This window comes from Trachurus japonicus, chromosome 15 (assembly GCF_045865225.1).
Source record: "Trachurus japonicus isolate A0001 chromosome 15, Traja_1.0".
Classification (NCBI taxonomy): domain Eukaryota; kingdom Metazoa; phylum Chordata; class Actinopteri; order Carangiformes; family Carangidae; genus Trachurus; species Trachurus japonicus.
The window spans coordinates 22,299,661-22,323,374 of NC_140921.1; the positions used below are offsets into that span (position 1 = coordinate 22,299,661).

The 23,714-nt window shown below is 44.9% G+C and overlaps 1 protein-coding gene across 9 annotated transcripts in view; it reads left to right on the forward strand.

The window, feature by feature from the left end:
• cpeb3 (cytoplasmic polyadenylation element binding protein 3) overlaps positions 1 to 23,714 on the forward strand; it is a 45,559-nt gene that overhangs the window by 17,373 nt on the left and 4,472 nt on the right. For 6 of the 9 annotated variants that reach the window (XM_085800530.1, XM_085800533.1, XM_085800534.1 and 3 more), the window contains 4 exons: positions 8,311 to 8,367; positions 11,934 to 11,957; positions 13,860 to 14,027; positions 15,804 to 15,893. In XM_085800530.1, coding sequence (XP_085656656.1) covers positions 8,311 to 8,367; positions 11,934 to 11,957; positions 13,860 to 14,027; positions 15,804 to 15,893 — 339 coding nt within the window. The remainder of the gene's footprint in view (positions 1 to 8,310; positions 8,368 to 11,933; positions 11,958 to 13,859; positions 14,028 to 15,803; positions 15,894 to 23,714) is intronic. The other 3 variants (XM_085800535.1, XM_085800528.1, XM_085800532.1) reach the window with 1 other exon arrangement.

Consider the following 23,714-nt stretch of genomic DNA (forward strand, 5'->3'; position numbering starts at 1 on the left):
AGTCAGTAATCCTCAACTGAAACTACTCCTCTTTTGACCAGATACCGACCTGGACAAGTTAATGCCTATCTTCTTTTTCATCCAAGTGGTTTCTGGAGCCAACTTCTGCATCCCACTTTGAAGATACTACCCACCAGTCAAAACTAATTATCCCAGTAGACCCAGTTGTGCATCCCCAACTGGAACGGGTCCCACCCACATCCATCCCATCGCAGACATTTCTCACATACTTCTCATTGTGACCAGAATAGTTGTTTTTCCTTGAGTGTTTTATGAGTGTGTGTGTGTGTGTGTTTCTTAGAGGAGGAGTGCTTGAACTGTAATGCGAATGAGAATCTGTAGGTTTTCTAAAGGGAGTGTGAGGTGACCCCACCCACACCCTGGTCCCTCTCTGTCAAGACGGGGAAGGGGAGTCGGCCGCTTTTTTCTAAGCACTTGTTTGGAGAAGAGTCTGCCTCAAACTGTGTGTTTGTGTTTGTCATAGAGGACACTCCATTGTTACAACGCTCTCAAACTTTTTAAAAGCTCTTTCTCCTGGATGAGGGGAACAGGGCCGCAGGGACGTCGTCTGAACAGTCTCCATTTCGGCGCTGCTTCACACACACACTGGTCTGCATGTAGGTGGTGAACTGGGTCAGCTGAGCTCACGTGTGGAGAGCCGGGCACCCCCGTACTAACACTCACATAAGAGATTCTCCCTTCGGCCTGGAAAAACACCACCAGTTTGACAACAGCCACCAACCGCTGCTGCCAGCACTGCTGTCACACACACACACACACACACACACACACACACACACACACACACACACACACACACACACACACACACACACATTCAAATTATTTCTGACACACAAATGAACTGCAATATTTCATGCAAAACACTCACACATGGTTTCAGGCTGTCACTCATCCCATTGTCACTCACAAAGACGAATCGGCACACATGATACTTTGTCTGCAGTATGCACACACACACACACACACACACACACACTTCTGATGTTATCACTAACCACTTGAGATACTCACAAGTGTTAATACATCCCCTAACCCACCCCCCCCAAACACAATGTCTCCCTGAACACACTCACATTGCCTCAGCTGGTCTGACTCACATGATCCTTCTCATGTGTCAGTTACAATTTGCATTGTCTCATTGAACTTCATTAGCTTTAATATCACTGTAAGCCCATTGGCTGTGCCTTTTTTTTTCAATAGTAATCTAGTGCTTGTTTATTTTCTTGCTGGGAGTTAAATTTAAAGAGACAACTCTTGAGTTTGTACAGTTAATGATAAGTAAATGACAGTGAGCTTAGCCTAGCATTTTATTTATTTATTTATTTATTTGATTAGGACAATGCACATTAATCAACATATCAGCGAAAAGCATCAATATATATGCCGGAGTTAGCACAGTTGCTAAATTTCATCCGTTGTCCTAAGGCAGGTATCATAAAAAAAACATACAGGCATTACACCATGACAATTAGATAAAACATGTAGGAATCTTACAAAAAATAAGTCCTGCTTCACATCAAAGTTAAAAGTCCATGCACAAAGTAGAAAATATGAACAGCTAGGTTACCCATTAAGCAGGTCTGGGTTGTTTTCAACCACTGTTTTAGGGTCTTTTTAAAGGTGGTGAGCTAGTCTAGCCTGTTCTGTGTCCAAATCACTCATTCACTACTTCATGTAGCCCAATAGTGACTGACAGTGACGAACAACAACAGTTTGGAAAAATATTTGAATATACCTCATGTGTGTGTTTATCAAGCGTCATGAAGGATCACCACACATATCACACAATTCATCATGAAACATAGTGTGCAAGCAATATGTAACATCATGTAGCCTATTGCATTCACACTGAAAGACATTGCTGCAGAAATGAATGAGTCATATCTGTACGTGTTTCTTCATTTGACAGAGGAGCTCATGATACAGTCCTCTATCTAATACTGGCAGGATAGTGCAGGAAAGAGTCAATGAGTGAGTGATTTTGGACACAACCATGAAAAGTACAATTAAAAAAATGTTCACAATCTATGCTGACTCTCTCCTAGCGCCTAGCTGTACCTAAAAGGTATTTTGTGTTACAGACATGTCAGTTACAGACATGTCAGTGATGTCAATCTTCTTCCATCCAACAAGTACATAAGCATATTTCCTGAAATGTCAAACGTTTCTTCATTGTCGAGCCTAAAGCAACACCTGCAGACTTTTTACGGCGTGGCGGAAATGTATTTGAGAACTTACTTGAATATTTGAATAATTCATTATCTCGGCACAATGCCTCAACCTGCCGTTTGCTCTGAACAATGCTAACTCACTTTACACAAGCAGTCATCCATTGATTTTACAGTCTGTCTGTGTTGTGTTTGGTCGTCACCTGTCGCGTATTGGTAACAGTCTGCATGAAGTAGTACTGTTGTAATAGATAGTGGAGTCCAGTTCTGAATGCAGTCAGGAGGCGAGGGAGAGCAAACACTGGTGCTGTTTGACTTAATGCGTTTGTTGACAAGAGCATTGGTCAGTGGATAAGAGTTGACACACAGGGTTTTTTTTATCAGGAGGAAAACAAGGATTGCACACGCAGTACAGGTCAAATGAGTAACAGTGAGATTAGGCAATGCTTCAATGATATGAAAGGTTGGGTATAACTTTCTTGAAACTTCTGCATAGATACAGCACAGCCTTTGCTCTTTATGTCTCTACTCACAGTAAAGTTGTCGTTTAAAGGTCTCCAGGAAGTTTTCATTTAGTATAAAGGTTAAAAGATAATTTTTTTAGTTAAAAGTTCAGACCAAGAAAATAAACTTAATTTGGTCCTTTAAGGAGCACAGTTGTCTAGAAGGGGAACTCTGTGAACTGCAGGTACAGACAGGGGTCAGAGCAGCTTAACTTGAGGTTAAAGGTCAATATTTGGTTGGGTTGAAGTTTGTCTGACAAGTTGGACTTGACCCTTTAACTTTTCAACCCAGGTAGTTGACAACACTTGAGATGATCTCAGCAGTTGAGGGATGCCCCCCTGTACTTTAAACAGCCAGTAATGACTGAATGGAGATAAGATGATGTGTTCGTTGGCCATGTTAAATGTTATATTGCACCTTGCTTCCAATAAACTCCTGTCAGAGTGCTATGTTTTGTTATGGTGGAAAATTCATGACTCCTGCAAGCATGACTGAGCTAATCCAGTCCAGGCAACAAAACAAGTCTGGGCTTGTTTTGTCTGTTAAAATCACGGTTTGTTCAGATCTCACAAACCATGAAAGCGTTACTATCTCTGCCAAGTTGTGCATCAGGCTTAACTAGATTCTGGAAATCCTCTTATTGTTATATGCGAGCCATTTAACAGTTTTATGATTATCACTTTTATGAAACATTAAATGACAGTGGGAGGTTGTCGTGGTTTGGGATTTAATCCTGGGAGTGTGTCTTGACCATTTGTCTTTTAAACTGTACCCAGTTTTGTATAGTTTCACATGTTATGGTGTGATAGCTGAAGAAACCTTAGCTCTTTTGTAATTGTCTTGGTCAAGGGTCGTTGGGTTCAGCCTGGGCTGGTATGAAGTGGAGGAAGTTGGACACACACAGCTCTGATCAGGTTTTCTCACAGAAGCAGCCATCCCTCTCAATCTTTCCAGCCTGAGTGTGTGCAGAACACATGTCCCTCTGTGGGTATTGTCATGGTTCCTACTCCTTTCTGTTTATGTTGTGTTGGTAATTGAAGGTTTCTTTGGCAGGATTGCAGCTCTGGGGCACCCTGCTGCTAGATTGCTTTTTTTTTTGTTTTTCTTTCACCGTGGCTAACATTTCCACACTTTGTTGTTGGTGCACTCGCTCTCCTCTCATAACTTTTGTTCGAAGCTTTCTCCCAGAGATGTTATTGGGGGCTTAAATATGTGCTATAATGTGGACCAGAGGGAGCAAAACGTGACCCAAAGCAGTTGAGACGAGCACCAGGTGGGATGCAGTCGGAGGTATTCAGCCACGTGGAGTCTAGTGAAAATTTAACCACTTTGGAGCTTGAAGCACTGGTGCAGCCTTCAGTACGTTTGGATATAGACCAAAGGTCCAAAACCTATCTTTTCCAGGCACCTCAGAACCAGAGAGGACCACATGGGGTGAACCAGCTTGCGTTCACACTAGTTTAAGTGGAACCAAAGTGGTACTTGTACTGCTTTCTCGTTTTTTTAATTATTTTAATTCTGTAGTGTCCAAATCCCCATTTAACATTTCATTTCTTTAGAAGACCACTGCAAATTTTTCTCCAGTTTGTAGTTGCTGCCGTCGTCCGGCTCGTTTTCCCAGCCTAGAATCTGGCACGCCCACTGATGATGTCACAGTTCGCAGGGAAGAACCAAGTATTTTTTATTCCCAGAGCCAACTTTTCAGGTTCCGAACCTGTTATCTTTTCGGTTTGAATGCGCCGGTCGCTTCAAAATTGGGTTCGGGATCTGGAATCATCACAGAGCCCTGCCAGTGTGAAACCTTTATTGGTGTGTCTGACAATGTATCGGTGAGTTTAGATGGAGGTTGTCGATCAGTAGCGGTGGCCCAGCGGCTCGTCAGTTGATGAGATTTATGTTGTGCTCACATTTTAGAAATCTGGAGACTGGAGACCTTTGTTCTGATTTGAATTTTTTGAGGCGCTTTGCCCTTGAGCCAAAAAAAAAAAAGTTAATCAGAGAGCGGTATTGTTATTAATCATTTTTGGCCTCAGTGTTTCCTGTTGTTGAAAGCAGTTGATAAGATGTCTGAAGACTGCTTAAAGTTATACAGCTGATATTGATTTTAAACTCATTTCTCCTGGTTTCTTGCAGTCTTAGTCAGACTGCTTTGCTTAAACCCCAGAGGCCTCGTGCTCCCCCTCCATGATTGCTTTGGAGCACCCCCATAGGGGCACACCAGATCCCACTGACTGCATCCTCCTAGCTATAGCCTATACTCCTCATTCCACTTGAACCAGAGCGGTCACACTGAGGTCACTGTCCAGTCTGCATGTTGTCAGGCAAGTGAAAGGGAGGTGCTGTTGGATCTGTGCCTAAGGAAGCGGATGGTGTGTCTCTCCTGAGCGCTGCTGCTGCTGCTGCTGCTGCTGCTGCTGCTGCTGCTGTGAAGCCATCACGGGGAGGTTGAGAATAGCTCAGGCTCTCGGTGAGGAAATGTCACCAGAACAGCAGCAGCAGCAACTCAGGCCCCCCCACCCAGGCCCTGCCACTCAACTCCTGGGGGGAAGCAGATGGCACATGCCCAGAGCTATTTAAAGGCTCCAGGAGGGCAACTGTCCCCCTCTATTACCCCAAATGACTAATGTAGACAAAAAGGCAACTCAGACCACAGTGGTCACTTTGAGTGTGATTGTTTTCAGTGGATCGTATTCGTCCTCAGTTATGAGCACTCTTCTTTCTTCCATTTAACTAAATGCTATGTTTCTAGATCAGTGTTTTTCAACCTTGGGGTCGGGACCCCAGGTTGGGTCGCCTGAAATTCAGATGGGGTCACCTGAAATGTCTGGTAATTGGAAAAAAAATTACTGATGAAAATATTCTTTTTAACTATGAAGAGCTCTAATGGTTTTACTGAAATAATGATTTAAAGGGTAGGCATTTATAAACTGGATAGCTTCAGCCTACACCTTTTCAATCTATATACGAACTAGTTGAACTTAAAGGGATAGTTCAACATTTTGGCAAATTGGCCCATTGCCATAATCGCTATAGTCATAGCAGTAGGTTCGTTACCTTTAATTGTCGGTGTAAGCTACTTTTAGAACGGAGGAGCGGAGGGAGTTCAGGGACACTTTTTCAGCAAGCAGACTCTGTATATTTACCCCATATTTACCTCGAAAACGGCTCTGTTTCGTAACGTTCCATTATTATCTCATAGCGTGGTGATTGTGCAGGTCACAACTTGTCCACGAAAGCGTTTTGGAGTTGTTGGGTTGTGTATTTGATGAGTTTGATGAGGGAAATCAAGAAATTCCTTTAGCCTCTGTAGCGTAGCTCTGAGCAGCTCGCCGCTCCGCTCCTCCGTTCTAAAAATAGCTTACACCAACAAATAAAGGTAACGAACCTACTGTTATGATTATAGCGATTATGGCAATGGGCCAATTTGCCAAAATGTTGAACTATCCCTTTAAAGCAGAAGTAAGCGATCCGGTCGTTTTGGCTAACTTTTTGTCAGCCGATGGAGTTAGCAGCCCCCGCCCTCGTCATGGATCTATTGGTCCTCGTCCCTACGTCACTACATTCACGCGCATCCCTTGGCTGCACACACAGCCCTTCATGCCGTTCTCTCTCCTCATTGGATAAAGGTTGTAGGATACAAGGAAGTATACAAGACGTTTTCTCCTCGGCTTACAGCAGAGCAGAGTGACTGACAGACCCGTGTTTCAGACCAAACACTCTATATAAGTGATTGCTGTCGGAAGATATAACTATTTAAGACTTATATTAACACAAATATTCCGCTTACTTCTGCTTTAAGGATTGTATTATGGAAGGTTGACAGATGATTGATGCTCAACTGTAAATTTGTGCACAAGATCGAATAAACAAACTACTACTACTTTTTTAAATGATGATTAAAAACACCACAATCTTAAACAACTGTGTTCTATACTTTCACTTTTGTGATGTCAAAATGGGGTCACGAACCAAAAAAGGTTGGGAACCGCTGCTCTAAAAAGTGCACATGTTGCTGTAGAGCTGTCAGGGTTTGTCTCTCAAGGACACTTCAGCCAGGGAGACATGTGGGCTTTTAAACCCTCTAATTTGGTTGGCAGACTAACAAATAGACCACCCACATGTTTACCAATTCACAATTCCGTGGATCTATCCCTGGGATCTGTTGAACTTGGAGGAAAGCCTGGTGGGACTATCACATACAAGGCCGGTGAGACGGAGCAGTGGACGACTGGAGAACTTTCCGGGGAGTTGCAAAATCCCTGAGTGACGGGACATATTACGGGATTTGACTCCTTTCGGCTGCATCTAATCTTCAGCCAGTGCAATTTTCTCATGATCGTTGCGAAGAGAATGTGACACTATAGGCCACAAATCCATAAGTCACACACACAGTTCACGTGTTCATGCAAATGTTTGCATGAATGTCTGGGCTTGTGACACTCCGCTTGCCCCTGAGCCCTATTGTTGCCTGGATTGTGATTGGCCAAGAGGAGTGTGGAAATCCACATCTGTGGAGCTGCAGTATCGACACCCCCCCACTTCTGCCCCCCGCCCCCCCTACCCGCTCCTGCCTCTCCGGTTTTTCAGTCAGGTCTAACTGCTGCTTCCACTCTTGTTTACAGGCCAGGAAGAGGCCCCACTGGTGTCCCCACTATCTGTCTTCTGTGGGCCGGTTTTGAAACTCTTTTTTTTTTTTTGACATGTCATCATTGTTTGCGCCACAGCGGCTTTCAACATGAAGCCGACTGGTCTCTCAAAGTCCACGTTACACATAGAGGAAATCTCTGCTATCCACTGCAAGTTACCCCCCTTAACCTTTGCCCCCCATCAGCAACCCAGTGTTAACACTGAAGCCGTCGCTGTACTCAGACTGAGGAGTGTCTGCTTGACACCGATGTGTAAGAGGCATCCAAGTGAAAACGTTGCTTCACCTGGCTCTTAAGTCGGCTGCTGTTGAGTAAAAAAAAAAGCTGGTGTAGGTGTATTTTGACAGAGGACTCATTTTTAAGTGGGAAGGGATAAAGGGCGTGCCTCTGCGGCTGCCACTGCAAATAATGCTGACAGCGAGGCGGCAGCAGTCTGTCCTAAAGCAGGTGGGATATTTCTGCCTCAGCTTAAAGTGTATTAGTCTTGTTGTAGATGATGGAGACGGATAATCAGGACGAGTTCCATTTAGATGTCGGACAGCACCCTTCTCCCCAGGACGGCACCGACAGATGGGCCCTTGTTACATGCACACAATGTCACCATAGCAGAATGCACGCTCTGTTGAATTCCTAGCGTTATAGCTGCCTTTTGTTTGTGTGTGTGTGTGTGTATGCGTGTGTGAGAAATGTGACAACAAAGGAATGTGTGTGTCTCCACCTCACTTTTCACATTTGTAATCCGTGGTCATGTTTTTTTTTTTTCTGCCATCGTGTCACGTTGGGTAAATGTGTTGTTTGTTCATGTCATGTTAAACATTTGGTCAGGGCCGGCGTCTGCTCGCGGCCGACAGTAGGATACAAGATTAAATGACTGTCTGTCAACAGGCTGGCTTTTATCAGTCACTTCCATGTTTTTCCCTCTTTTTGTAAAATCTTTTCTTTCTTTTTTTCTTTTTTGTCTTTCGCAGGACGCATGGGCCTCAATTTTCATCATCCCGGAGCAGACCACATAATGCCATTGAATAGTAAGTCACATTTCACCAGGAGTACAAATAATCCTCCTTTTGGACTTGTTTCAGATTTACTGATGTGTTGCTGCTGCTTATTGTCCTGTGTGTGTGTGTGTGTGTTTTTTTGTTTTTGTTTTTTGTTTTTAAATGGGAAGTTATCTGTGGTGTGTTCCTATGACCAAACACATGACCACACAGGCCCACGTCAATACGCACGGGGGGGGCACACCTGCCTACCCTTTGCTAAGGCCTGGATTCCCTGACACCGTAAACCTTGGACAGTCCTCTTCGCACTGGCAGTTGACCTGTGAATAGCACTTCCAAAAATACCCCAACATGTAAGACTAGACCCCCCCCCACCCCCCACCCCCACCCCCTCCTGCCAGCAGCCAGCAGATGACCAACAGTGACAGGAGACGAGCCAGAGAGAGAAATCAGGTCTTTATCCCACGTGGTGCAACACGGATGCCACAAAGTTTTCCAGGTCAGACTTTTGCCCTTCTGAGAGATCTTTATTTGTCTCCGGACGAGGTCAAGGATATGATTTTTTTTTTTCCGCAGGGCTTGATTTTTCCCCTTAGTTCAGCTCAGGCCAGTCATGTTTCCCATCCCTTTTTGCTCATCAAAACATCAAGGAATAGTCTGAAGCGACTGGTGATCAGACCAGATCAGCAAAAGGCCCAGTTTCCTGTCTGGACATGTCCATTTGACCTACAGGGTGACAGACACGGGGGGGGAAGGCAAGAGGACGTCTAATATATATAAAAAGTTTCCCCGGTGAAGCAGTTTCCCACTGTCACAGCTTGACAACACTGGCGCTCGGTCCGTCCTCATTTTGTTCTTTTCATCGTTCATATCCTTGGGAGAACGTGTCTCAGATTGATGTTAAACTGTTGTGTCGTGGGACCGCGCTCAGGCAAGCACGGATCTGCCCAGAATCTTCTGAGTCTGTCAGAGCTGGCTCACTCTGTTGTAGCCTGTGATGTTTGTAGACAGGGGAGCTTTGGTTTTTCGACTTTAAAGTGTTTTTTTTTTTTCCCTCTGCGTTTCTTCTTCATTTTTGTCCCATTAGCTCTGCGGCTTCGTGCTGCGAGAACCAGCGCAGGCTCTGACGGTGATGGTAACTCGAAGCACTTGAAGTAAAGAAGAAAGGGTGGAGTAACCAGAGCTCCTCAATCCACTTTTATTGGTGGTGCTCACTCGACAGTTTAGTGGAGGTGTGTGCGAGGCTTTGAAAGCGAGTAGAGCAGGAGACATCAAACTCATCGTGCCCAAAGGAATCGCCCAGTTTCCTGAACATTTCCTCTCTCTCTCTCTCTCTCTCTCTCACACACACACACACAACTTGAAGTTGGTACTTTTTCGTAACCCTCACTTTTCTCCTTCCTCCGCTCCCTCACACAGTCGTATTGTATTCCCTCTCACTGGGGCATCCGACAGTTTCCCAGCGAAACGTTTTCTTCATTTGGCCCCGGTTGCTAGGTGACTTTGTTTCTGCCAAGGCCAGACGGTGAGAGTGCAAAGCTGCACACAGACTGCCCAGGCTTTTTTTTTTTTTCTTGGATTGGATTGGATTGGAGAGCCAGATCTCTTTTAATGAAAACATAGCAAGAGAGAAGAGGCTCAGAGACAATGTATTCCCTGAGAGAAGCCAGAGGGCCAAGGCACACAATGGGGGCTCTCACAATGCAAAGGCCCATATTGGTTTTTGAGGCAATGAGTCTGCTTTGTGACTGATGAGTGTTAGAGGAGCAGGCGGATCTGTTTAGTACTGTGTTGCCCCTCCTGCTGTTTGTTGGAATTTGCACCGTCTTCAGACACATGTTGCCTCCCCTGTGGTCCGCATTCACAGCACAGCGAGCTGTCATTCGTGACAACATGTCACAGATTAGTGAAACACTCAAACACAGCCCCTGACACCACATGTGCTGTTTCTGGACATAAGTAAGGCCAGAGCTTTTAAACGCGTCCTACGGTTTCAATCGAAGTTCACACGGAAGAAGCTCGGTTTTCATCAACTGAATGGAAAAGAGAAAAGAGGTCTGCATGAAAAGGATCTTTAATGCAATCTCAGTTGTCCACCTATTAGCTTTCAAGTGAATTTCCCGTCATCCTTTGGTGACAGATCATTTTCTCATGTGATTAGTAGCTGGAACGACCACGAGACGAAGTTTAAACCCTCATTTGCTGAAAAGACAATAGGTTATTGTGATTAAGAGTTTTATTCTCCAGAGCTTTTGAATACATTTCCTGGTGTTTTCCAGCACACACAGTCTGCTCAGTTCTCATGGTGTGACTTCAGTGTGGAGTTATATCTTGTACAAACAGGTGGTTGTATGTTGCAGAGAAGACCGCAGGACCTGTTGAAAGTGTGACCTTGAGATATCCAGAAGAAAATAAACAACAGAATTCGAGAGCTTTTCTGGAGGTTTTCATCCAGTCTCGTGCAGATGGAAACTGACATTGTGTCACATGATAACGTTCAGTGGTTTATGGGCGAGTGGATCATGAAATACGACGGAAAGCTCCGGAGAAAGCTGCACAATTGTGTCCAAAATTACCACATTGTCTCTGGATGGTCCGAGGCCACATCTGAGAGACGTTTACAGATGACACCAGTAAAATTCACAGCTGTTATCTTCCTCTTTTTTTTTTTCTCGAGGTCATGTGAGTGAGTCACTGCAATGAAATGAGCGTTAAAAACCTGAATGAGATAAGATGGAGATCGGGAACACGTGACCAGCTGATTAGATAGAAGTGATCGCACCGCTGTACTTTCTTTCGCCTTGCCGTAGATTCGGATCTGTGCAGCTCTGACATCATAGCTTGCACTCCACCACCACCACCACCACCACCACTCCTCCTCTCTGACTGTTACCCCCCCTCTTCCCAGAGCCCTGAGGCTGCCCCCCCCTACCTACCTCCACACTCTCCTTATCCTGTGGGAAGTTTCCACTCGCACCTGGCCTGCCATAGCTGACCTGAGAGCAGCTTTTTTTTTTTTTAATATTTCACCAAGGCCATGATAATGACTAACCTGCTCTACCTTCAGCCCTGCATGCACTCTGCTTTATGGCCTCATTGTGAATATGCACCTGAAGATTAGCACGATCGCCAGCCCATCACAGCTTCATTAAGGTGAGATGACAATCTCCGGCTGCGGGGCGTTGGATTATGCTGCTGAATATCTCGGCCGTTTCCGTGGCTAAACGTCACCCCACCCCCCCCACATACACACACATACACAAACACTCACACACAGACACGTCCTGTGCAGCATCTGCATGCGTCTGTTGCCAGGGCAGGTGCGGCAGGTTTACTGTGGGGTGTTGCCAGGCTGTAATAATCACCCTCCTCCTCCCGGTGCCGAAGCTTAGGTGTGGCCATCTGTGGTTTCACTGTTGCCTTTTAGAGATGTTCCTGGTTTTTAGTTTATTTCCACGAAACCCATGTCTCTGTATCTCTTTTCCTACCCTTGTTCCTGCCCCAACCCTCTGTCTCCGTCCTTGTGTCTCTCTCCCTCCCTCCCCTTCCTTCCTTCCTCCCTCCCTTACCCCCCCCCCCACTATGCTGACAAGCAGCCCGGAGCTATGGCCGCAGAAGAGGTAACGTGTGGCATTTTCTCTGGGGTTCTGCTTGCCATGCCGGCCGTGTCTCTCTAAAGGCTGAGGGGGGTCTTATAGTGTGGTGTCACTCTCTGCTTTTCATCTGTGCTGTGACTGAATGAAATCATATTAATTTTTTCGACACACCGTTTTCCCATGTTGTGCATATAATCAAAGACGGGGACGAGGGTCCGCCAAATCTGTCGATATTTTTTGCTTGATGGTGAAAGGGGGGGGAAAAAAACGGTCTGCCATTTTTTCTTTTTCCTCCATTCTGAGTCAGTGTGCTACCTTTTACATTTCTACAAACACCGGCGCACATTAGTGATAATGTATGGTGAATGCGTCCTGGTACAACATGGATGCACTTAGCCTTTTTTTTCCCTGCGGCATGGTTCTTCCACCAAATCGAAACTTGGATCCCTTCAAATGTTAGAGCCGAGTTTGGTTTCCAGTGAACTGTCATAAAGGAGCACACTGACTCAGAAGTGATTCATCATCTGGATGGCAAGGATGGGTGCTTCCAATGTGGCTCATCCCTAAATTTGTTGTGCTTCTTAACTAATTGTGTCTTTCTCTAGCAAGGAGGAAAGCTGCTGTGTGACAGTTGTAAGACCACTACAATACTGGGCTGGGTTTTTTTTTTTTCTTTTTTTCTTTAATTGTGGTATGGTGCTCTGAATAATGTCTGAATCATCTTGCTATATGAAAATGATATTTCTTACCACATTTATAAAAAGGTCAAATATAATCCGTGTTAAAGAAAGAGAGACACATGCAGCTACACATTTAAACAATTAGCACCGCCTTCAGAAAATCCACTAAGACGTTGCAAAGACCAGAGGAAACCAGCCACAGGCCTGATATGTCCAACTGTTAGAAAACACTCACACAACCATCTCATTACTGGCCAATCAGCTGTCATCATGTGCTGCAGCTCAGTGCATTGACCACACTGTTAATGTTATGACGATGAGGAGCAGGAGGAGTCACAAGCAAGATCCCAAGATGGTCAAATTTATGTGGACAACTGGATGTTTCACTCCAATGTGATTGCTGAGCAAAACATTATATGCCTCACACATCGATGTGCTGCTTTAACAACACTGTCCACAAGAATTTGGAACCAAGGAAAGATTTTATATTCATGAATAGCAGAGGTTTCAATTTAGTAAAAAAAAAAAAAAAAAAAAAGACAATGCAGTTGTGGCTTCAAATCACCACACCAAATGAAAATGTGATAACCTGTAAATTGATATCATGTTGATGACCAGTAGAATGTTATTCAGAGATTTTTTTGTTATGATCTGATCAGGTTTGTTTGGCCTCAGCGCTGGAGGCGTCATGTTTCCAGACATCATGTGTCCTTTTCTCATGAATGTGATACCATGGCAACACCCTGAGGGGAAAAAAAAAACAGTCATGTGGAGTTACAGATGAACCGAGGTCAAAGGTCAAAGTCACTATGACCTCACAAAACACATTTTAGTCATAACTCACACAATAACTCTAACAATAATTATGACAGGATAAGATAGCGAGGTGATTAGAGTTTATATCCAAAAGGTCAAAGGTCACTGTGACACTCTCACTCAGTGCTGTAAGTCAGGAAATGGAGATTGTTGTGGCGTAGGTACATGATAATTGTAGTTTAGCAGTTGGATGGAGGCTGAGGAAAGCCAGATGATCATCTCACGTCGTTGAAAAACCACATTTAATCAGAATTGTGATTGAAACCTCAATATCCCAACCGGTTGTGTTTTCCAGATGTGATTAATCCCCTCTGTCTCTCGTACCCTCTCTCCCTTCTTACTTCACACTCTCACACCTCTCTGTCCTCCACCCCCGTTATCCCTGTCCGTCTTCCTGGTGTCCGTCTTTCTCTTTTTCCTCTCCTCCCAGGCCGTTCCTGTCTCTTTCCCTTTGAAGATGGTTTCCTCGACGACGGCCACGGCGACCCCTCCTTGACCCCGGGCCTGAACTCGCCAACCCGCTGTCAGAACGGAGAGAGGATGGAGCGCTACTCCAGGAAGGTCTTTGTCGGAGGCCTTCCCCCTGACATAGATGAAGGTAAACAAAAGGACACGCAGCTGGAGGCCTCTCAGTGCAATCTCTCTGTCTATTAATAGTCACACAGGCCTATTTGAGGCCGCTTTAAAAGCACCTTGACTGTTATTGTCAACGATAATTCATTTTCACACCATATAGTCAGTAAAAGTTGTTGAAACGCTGGGTTTGCTGTACAGTTTTAAAGTTTTACAGCAACGACTCAGACTTTCGACAGTCAGAGTTAAAGTTAAAAGAGTAATTTGACATAATGCTTATTTGCTTCTTTGCCAGCAGTGCGCTGAGCATAGCAGAAAATTTGGGAAATGAATGGAAACTGCCCCCAGCCAGAAAAATAGTCTGGCACAGCGCCTTTAGTTAAAACCACGTGCCATTTTTATGATGCTGTGGTTGTTATCTGGATTAAAACAAGACACAACACTGTTACCTTTAAGCAGAGCCAGGTTTGCTGCTCACCCTGTTTCCAGCCTTTGTGCTAAGCTAAGCAGCTGCCATTTGAGGAGTCTTGATCTTTTCATTAAACTATTTTCCAAAAACTGAAGTATTATTCCGAGGGCACGGAGACCTCCTTGTAGGGTGATAAAAATGTTATCTAGATTCCTATGAACTTGTAATAAACATTTTTTAGTTTTTTCTGTGCAGTTTGAATCCTTTACACTAATGAGACCAATAATCAATAGCAACATACACTGCCCGTCCAAAAAAAAAAGTCACACACTCTAATATTTCATTGGACTGCCTTTAGCTTTGATTATGGCACGCATTTGCTATGGCATCGTTTCGATAAGCTTCTGTAATGTCACAACATTTATTTCCATCCAGAGTTGCATTCATTTTTCAAAGATTCTCAGTGGGGTTCAGGCCTGGACTCTGTGGTCACATTGGACCACATTTCTTCCTTGAAGATGTTTCCCCACTATCCTTCTAGTTTTTAATAATGTGTTGGACAGTTTCGAACCCAATTTTAGTAATCTCAGCAATCTCCCTAGATGTTTTATTTGCTTGATGCCAATAATTTGACCTTTAAGAAACAGATTAACATCTTTTCCACAACCACAGGATGTGTCTTCCAACATGGTTGTTGAAGAAACAAGACGGCATCAGTTAGGGATAAATAGGGCTCTTACCTATTAGCTTAGTTAAATCCAGCAGGACTTTTTGTGGACAGTGTATTTGGCAATTTTTGTCAGAGTGAAACTGCCATTTAGTGACCGGAGCCACAGTCATTTCTGATTTTGCATGTACAATAGACTGTATGCCCTCGGAGGAATGTCAATAAAACTGAAACTATGAAAACATATTTGAAAACGTCTTTGCAAACTCACTTGCAATGTTGTAGTCTAAAGTCTGTGAGCAGTTATGTTATAGACCTGTAATTGTTTCCACAGGCTCTGGAGCATGTCCCAGAGTTTAAGGTTAATATGGACTGTTTACTTTCATCTGCGTCGACACAGGTGAACGAGCACATGAGCGGATGGATGCACGATACGTGCCCTTAGCCGGCTGAAAAATTCATGAGTTTCCACAGCACGAGTCGGCCCCGGCGCAGACTGGATGCGCCCCGGCCCGTGTTCCTGTTTAATGCAGTGGCTACTACTGCAGCAGGAACACGGCAGAAAATAGAAGCGGTGCCTGTCTCAGCACCGACTGCGGCTCTGCATACAGTCCCTCATATGCATATTGTATGAAAAGACATGAATGTTATCTGATCATGTCTTGAACAAATCAGTCATGTCAGTTTTTTTTCCCCCCTCTCTGCTGCTCTTTTTATTCTCACAGATGAAATCACCAACAGTTTCCGTCGCTACGGGCACCTGGTGGTCGACTGGCCCCACAAAGCCGAGAGCAAATCCTACTTCCCACCTAAAGGTAACAAACTTTTCTCACACCATAATCTGTGTTTTTTTCCCCATTACATCAAAGTCTACACCAATAAATATCACCTGGGGGGCGCATCTCCATCACAGAGTTTTATAAAGAATCGTATTACCCAGAATCCGTGGCTCATGCTGGGAAAGCACGGAGGTGTCTGTTTATCTGAGTAACCCCCTGTGGCGCTCTCACAGAAGGACTCACACCGTGTGTAACGACTCCAGAAACCTGCCACCGGGAGTTCTGACCTGAGAAGTGTTTGTTTGAGCGAGCCCCGTGAGGCGCGTCAGGGTTTTTTCACCGGTCCGCGGCGGCCTCTCAGGTGTCGTTTCTGGGCAGGTGATGAGAGCAGCGCCTCCCTGCTCCGAGCCCCCTCCATCAGTCCCTCTGGCCCAGGGAGCTGCCGTGTGTCATATTAGGGAAGCTATTATGGACACTGTGGAAATAACTGACATTCCATAGGCAGATGGTAATATGCTACATCTGGAGGACCTGCGAAAATCCCTGCCAGTTTCTCCCCCACTCTCAATTTTCAACATCCTTTTTTTCTTTTCCTTTTTTTTTTTTAGCTCAGGAGGATTATTTTGAATAGACTAGGCTCTACTAATATCCAAAGCCAAGAGGAAAAATGCAGCATCCTTTTAGGGGAATGAATGGTGGCTGGCGGACGCCGCCATGTAAGGGGAGGAGACGTGGGACTAGTGATTTGTGTTGAATTTATCTCTCACTCTAATTTAACCCGCCTGCACTCCCAAACTCCAAGGGAAACTGCAAAAATATCCTGTTTATATCACTCTCTCCATATTAACCGGCAGCCTGGACGGACGCCCGGTGACAGAGTTCTTAGCGCTAATAGCTCCAGGGGTTGAGAGCAAGTGCATATCTGCATGTGTATGTGTGAGCGCGTCCTCCTGTTGTGCGGACCGTGTAACGGGGGCCGATTTACAAATGTGGGATTCACATCAAGAGGTCAGCGGCCTCTCCTCGCGTTAAACGTCCTTCCAAGCTTGACCGAATGGAAGATAGTCGTCACTTTCCGTCCTGCTTCACATTTAACTGCTGGCAGCGAGCGTCTGGACAGTTATGAAAGTGTTTTGGTTTCGAGATGACTCACGTTGTGGCTCAGTCAGACTTGAGGGGCAGGGTAAGTCTCTGCTCAGAGAGGACCAGAGGAGGTAGGAACTAGCTGTGCTCATTTTGCTCGTATTTTTTAATCAATTTTTTTTTCCATAATCCGTCTGCAGCGCTCTTTATGTCTTTGACGCAAGAGGTTAAGCAATTTTTCATAAGCTTTATGATATTGATTTCATGATTTATAGTGAGAACAAGGGAGGGTGCTCAAACTTGTTCTTATTAGATTTTTTTTTAATTCTGAGTTTGTTCGATTCACTATTATATTAGGTCAAAGGGTGACATCAAAGTAAAGACTCATTAGGGACTCAATACCTGTGACTGGAACAAGACCTTCCATTTTGTTATGATTATCGTAAATTTGGCAATTTCTAATTACACTCTCAATGTGCAATTTATATTATGAGATCATATGAATGTCTAGACAGGGTTGTATTTTAAATTCTTAACTATTACTGTGAGATTGTCCAGGTAGGTCTTTCTTAATAAATCAAGGGGAGGGTCTGTAAAATATCACATCAGGGACTGAACCATAAAAGTTCAGCCCTTTCCATGTCATTTTTGCGCAGGCCCTAATGTACCATGATATTGCTTTTTCTTCATACACTGCTGATATATTACAGCAGTTGTAACATTTTATAACAAAGCCGCCTCCACAGTAACACTCAGTGACTCCACTGGAGCTAACTCTTGCACAGTGGAGCAGTTTAACGCTGCTGTATGTAGCCAGGATGTTCATGTATGAGCAGCTGGCAGTAACATTAAAGCTCCATACAGTATAAAGGTAGATGTCTATGAGTAGTGTGATTATAAATCAGATCAAGGTTCTATATTAATGCTGTGAAAGTATCAAAGCCTCAGTTCACAGAGAAATGCACACGGCCCGTATTCAGAAAATGAACCTTAAAACCTGCCATCACGACTTATGTAACTTTGTGATGTCACAACAAAGCAGCCACCAAGCCCCGCCCACCTGGACCCACCATCCAGCCTTGCAGGAGTTGGTTTCTCTGAGTGTTTTTACCTGAAATCTGTTATACTTTTTATTTGATCACTCAAAAACAGTCACCCAGTCAAAGGATCAGACCCTCCTCTCTTCCTATTAAAACACTTTAAATAAAACAAAAGACCCAGTGTCCCAAAATATGGGACCTTTTACTTCTTTTTATAGATAGAGGAAATATTGTACTTGCATTTATCAGGTGGTCAGAAACACTGAATGGCTGGATTTGTAAATTGGCAGCTGCTTGCTGCGGAGACAAGACGTCAATGCTGCGTTTAATATCTCGTTCCAATACCCACAAATGACCAAAACTGAATGAGAACAGCTTTAAATGACATCATCGTAAACACTGTATCCTCCCTAATAACAGAAAAGAAAGGATGACCAATATGCTGCGGTCACTGCGATGGTGTCACTCACACCCTCCCCTGTCGCCTGCTGTCGTTAACTGTTGTTCGCAATAAGCTTGAAATGTTAGGGGGGGGCTATTTCTGTCTGTGATTGGAAGAGAGGGAAGAGGAGGAGGAGGCGATGCTGTCTGTCCGCAGGAGGCTGAGCGCCGGGGGCTGTAAACTGCTACAAATGCTAACGCTCACGTCAGACTGCAGTAACAGTGTGTCACAGTGACTCGTCTGCAGGCTTCAAAAGGTTATAACTGAAGTTTGCTTTTGACTGCAGCCGGTCATCATCAGTGTTATTTATTTATTTATTTATTTATTTATTTATTTTTAATAATGTCATGAGGCAAAATGCGCATTTGAAACAGAAGTCCGTGTTTGCTCTTCTTTTCCGTTGAACGTGAACGCAGCAGGGCTGGAGGAGCAGCAGCAGGGGAGGTGCTGCAGGGCCGGCCGTCGCAGTGTGACGTCCTGCTGCATTTTTATCGGGGCCTCACTTTGTCTTTCCTCCCTCTTGTTGGATCATATCCAGTGAGTTAGTCCCTCAAATTGAGGTGATTAGCGATGCTTGGTTTGACTGATTCTACGACTGACTCCTCTTCAATTGCTCCCAGCCCTCGGGGGCTGTGTTTGTTGGGAGGAGGAGAGCAGATGCTTGTGTCTCCCTCCAGCCATCCTGCCAAATCCTCCAAGTCGTCGTCGTCTTCTTCTCTTTCTCACTCTCGTCGTGTGAGCCGCTGACAGCAGTCGCTCTGTTTACATACAGCAGGTCTCTCTCTCCCTCCCTACTCTCGCAGGATATATAGCACGCGTGGAGGTTTGGCTTTCACGGAAGCCTTCCTTCTATGGAGCAGCTCGTAAAACCTTCTTTTTTTTTTGCAGGTTTGCTCTTTTGTGGGGTCCCATGTTTCTCTGATGTGTTGCTCAGAGGGGGGCCGACCCATGTGGAGTAAACCTGCAGTCGGTTTCAGAAGCGTGAAAAGATAAGCCTGACTTTAAATGTCACTATTAAAGCCAGAGAGATGTGACTGTGCTCGCTCACTTTATCGAGTCATCGTGGATTGGATTTCTGCAAAGTCAGCACACCGTTAACTTGATGAGGTAATGGAGAGAGGGGGATCTCAGAGTTTGACATAGCAGGGACAACTTAGACAACATCTGCTCCAAAAACCAAACTCCAAGCTCCAACTCAACTGGACACTGTCACTCAACAGGATATTATTAGATTTAACCGTCTTTGACATTTGGAAAACAAACGTGTAGCAAACAAATAGCCAGCAGGCCCGAGGTCATGGGGTGATCGGTCCGGTCAAAGTCAAGATCAGATATTGTGGTGGTGTGTTTGTCTTGAACAGGATTAGTTTAGCACATAATTGCCATCTTTAAAAAACGTCCTGCTCAACTTAGCTTAGCGTACAGTGTGGCAGGCAGCAGGGGCGAGACAGTGAGTCTGTTTTATCCATCTGGTTCCCAGCAAGTCTTAAACCAGCTAATTAAACTAATAAACATGTTGTCTCATTTAATCTTGATAGAAACTGAAATGTAAACATGACATGTTGTTGTTGTGTGGGGAGCGTGCCTATGTTCCCTCAGCCCTATGTTCCCTCAGCCCTATGTTCCCTCTGGACTCTCTGTACCTATCTGGACTCTGTCTATCTGGCCTGTCTAGCCTCTACCTGGTCTTTTTACTAAACTTAACCAACTCCTTTCTTCATTGCCTAAACACAACCAATGGTGGGACCAAAGGGCTGTGGGAATAGGGCCTAATTTTCAGTGACGACAAAAGTTAGAAATGAGGGAACATAGGGCTGAGGGAACATAGGGCTGTGGGAACATAGGGATGACCCCGTTGTGGGAAAGATCACAGAGACGGCTAGGTTAGCGTGGCGCTAGCCCGGCCTTAGCGGCCCGGCACATAACCCAGATTACATTTACAAGAGTGCTCACAGGTGTTAATTAGTGAGCTTTAGAGACGCTGGTTGCCAGATTCTGTTACTTTCTGGCAGTTTCCCCCCACTTTCACACTGTGAACGGACGAGATGTGGTCTCAAACTATCCCATCAATACCCACCTCACCTTTACCCCAGTAAAGCACGGCCTCATATTCATTTTAGGTAGCTGTTTGTGGTTAAGTGGTAACAATTAGTGAGTTAATGCGTCTGTTTTTACAGTCCTAATTGTCATCAGGTTGCCGTTGAGGTAACTGTTTCTCTCCCCTCTGAGTCAAAGTGTTGGCCCCTGCTACAGGAAAAGACTCTCTGCTGCATGAGCTCATCGCTTTTTCGCCTGCGCGCCCCACGAGGCGCTCTCCTGCCTATAGTTTGTCCGTAAACACTCGCTCTTTCAGGATGGAAAAATGCTGCGGACGTATTCCTCTCCCTCCCCGGACGGCGCTGGCAGCTCAGCAGCAAAGTCCTATAAATCTGAGGCACGAGCCACTGCAGATCTGCGCTCTCCTCCCGTGGTGTAAGCCTCTGCACTGCGCAATGCTGATGGAAACAGAGACAGAGCCCCAGCACCGTTCAGACTAAAATATCAGAGCGGTAACGTGGCACGGCGCCCTACGGACTCTGCTCTTTAGGCTTTTTACAGTTCTATATAACACACCTGTGAGATGGGATCATGACAAGCACCCTATTATTAAGTGATGTAGAACATTTCTAGCATCTTATTCCAGTGAAATTGAACTAATACACCGCCGCCGAAACTCTGCATGACTGTAAAAGTCTTAAAGTGAAGCACTGATCTCGTTATTAATTTTAAATGACAGGTTTAAATGATGTAACAGAGGGTAGTGCAGCAACGTCACAGTTAAGGTCAGTGTGATATTGAGTGTGAGATGTGTAGACGACCTGAGTCTGTTGCTCTCCAGGTCTGTTGCATCAGTTGTGTAACTTTTCTCACAGTGGCAGGCAGCTCTGCGTCTGTCTCTGCCTTTTATATCCCCGACTCCTCCTTCTCCACATCCACTCCCATGGATTTCCAGCCTCTCTGTTTGTAAGGCAGTCATTCATGCTCTCCTTCCTTCCCCTTCCACCTTTTCTCACTTTTTTCTCTCTTTCCATGTGTCTCGCTCCTCTCCCCCTCCTCCTCGTCTCTCTCTCTCTCTCTCTCTGCCCCTATCCTGCCCTGGGTCATGGAACACACTGTTCCCTCCTTCAGACTTCTATGAGCCGCTGCTAGCTCTGCCTTTTCATGCCGTTTGTGTGTGTGTGTGTGTGTGTGCGCGTGCGCAAGACTGCAGTTGTTTTTCCTCTGAGGGGGGATGTCAGTGCTAAACCACATGATTTCTCCCAATGACAAACCCTCTTTATGTAACCCGGCAACATGGAGACAGGGGTCTTATGTCGGGTGATGACGAGGCACGTGGAGGAAGATGATGATGCACAAAATCCTCTTTGTGTGGAGTCTAATTGTGTGTTTCTTGCGGTGGGTCTGGAGAGGAACTGAGGAACAAACACACGGAGATGAGTTGGTCACTTAAAGCAGCTGATTGTGATTAGTTTTGCTCTGTGAATATTTAGCCTCGGCCGCGGTGGGACAGCTTGTTAGTTGTTAGTGAAAACATTAAAGCTTCACTGAGGTTGTTAGTCTGTGCAGGCCTCATAATAAGAACCACTAAAACCTTTAATTAGAAAGGGACCGGTTATAGCCTATTGCACGACACTCGATATATCATAAGGATATTCTTTATAGCGGATGTGTTGGCACGGAACACACAGTACAATATGGATCCTAAAGCGATGCTGTTTAGGTGACGTTACTAAGTGATTGTGCGTCAGTCTTTGTCAGGACATGTGCACCTGCTTCTTTTCTTACCTTCATTGTTCCCATTACAACGCCATTCATTCTCTCCTGTTTCTATTCATATACCTCTCTACTATGTTCCTATTCCTATTCAGAGTCCTGCTCCTGTTCTTATTCCCGTTCATATTCATATTCAAATTCAAATTCCCATTCCTGTTCCCTTTCATATTCCCATACCTATTCATATTCAAATCAAAGTGTGACAGGATTTTTCATTTTAGGCCTTATTCTCATTTTCAGGGATTTGCCTGAAGTCATCACAGTGGCAGCACCGAGTGTCAGCAAAGTGATTAAAGTGGACAGAATTATGAATGATATAAAATCAGGATCTTCATTCTATTCATATAACTACCCAATTTTTTTTTTTTATCCGTCAGTCTTTCATTTATTTTTGTTTCACAAACATTTTTCCTCCTGAAAATGTAAGGCTCATTATAATTTTTCATATCCAAACTTTATTTCTGCAACAAAACCAGTGATGTGCAGTTTTCAGTACGCTCACACTGGAGAAGCTGGAAGCAGCAAATGTTTGGAGCTTTGTGCTTGAAAAATGCCAGAAACAAAGGTTTCTTGTTTGTTTGATGGCATAAAAATGCTGCTTTAGGATCCTATTTCTAATCTGCCTCATACAGTCTTTTCCACATGTGTCACGTGTCAACATTGTCACAGTGAAATGCTGAGGATTCGTCTGTCACCTTGGTGATCTACAGAAACACTATTCAAGTCATTGCAGCTTTAGGCAGGATGCCACGTCATTGTGACAGGGGTACATCACACACATCACACACACGCACACAGTCGCAGACAGACAGTAACCGTCTGTCGGGGCAGCAGCTGTCTGAGGACACACACACACACACACACACTTACGCACCTGCTTTTATCTGCTCCACCTTTGATGCTCGCTGCCTCTTCTTTCTTTTCCTGCTTTTATTCAACCCCCTCCTTCTCTCCAACCCGCCACATCCACAGCTGCACACCCTCTCCCTTCCCCGTTACCCTGACACACACACACACACACTCAGATGTATCCACATACCACAGTTGACTGGGTCTGTCGAGTCAGGGCTTTTTTTTTTTCTCCTCCTTTCCCCTCATCTCATCTGCAGCAGCTCCGCTCAGGAATGTTAAAAACATGACAGTTGCACATTCCTCTGTGCCATTTTCACTCACACATTTGTTGACATAAGCGTTGTGTGTCTGAATTTGTGTGCGCGTGAGGGCGACACCGAGTTCCTAAACCGCCAGCTTCTGAGGCGACACCGGAACACACATGGCTTTGTAGTCGTCTCCAGAGACACTACAAACGGAGTAATTGGAGGCTGGAGACAGAGTGTACTCCTGTAGAAACAATTCCTTGTGTGTGTGTGTGTGTGTGTGTGTGTGTGTATATGTGATCATGTGCATTTGTGCATACCTACCGATCCCGCTTGCACTGCTCAGACAGCAGCTCATATTCCCCTGACTCATGGGTACCAC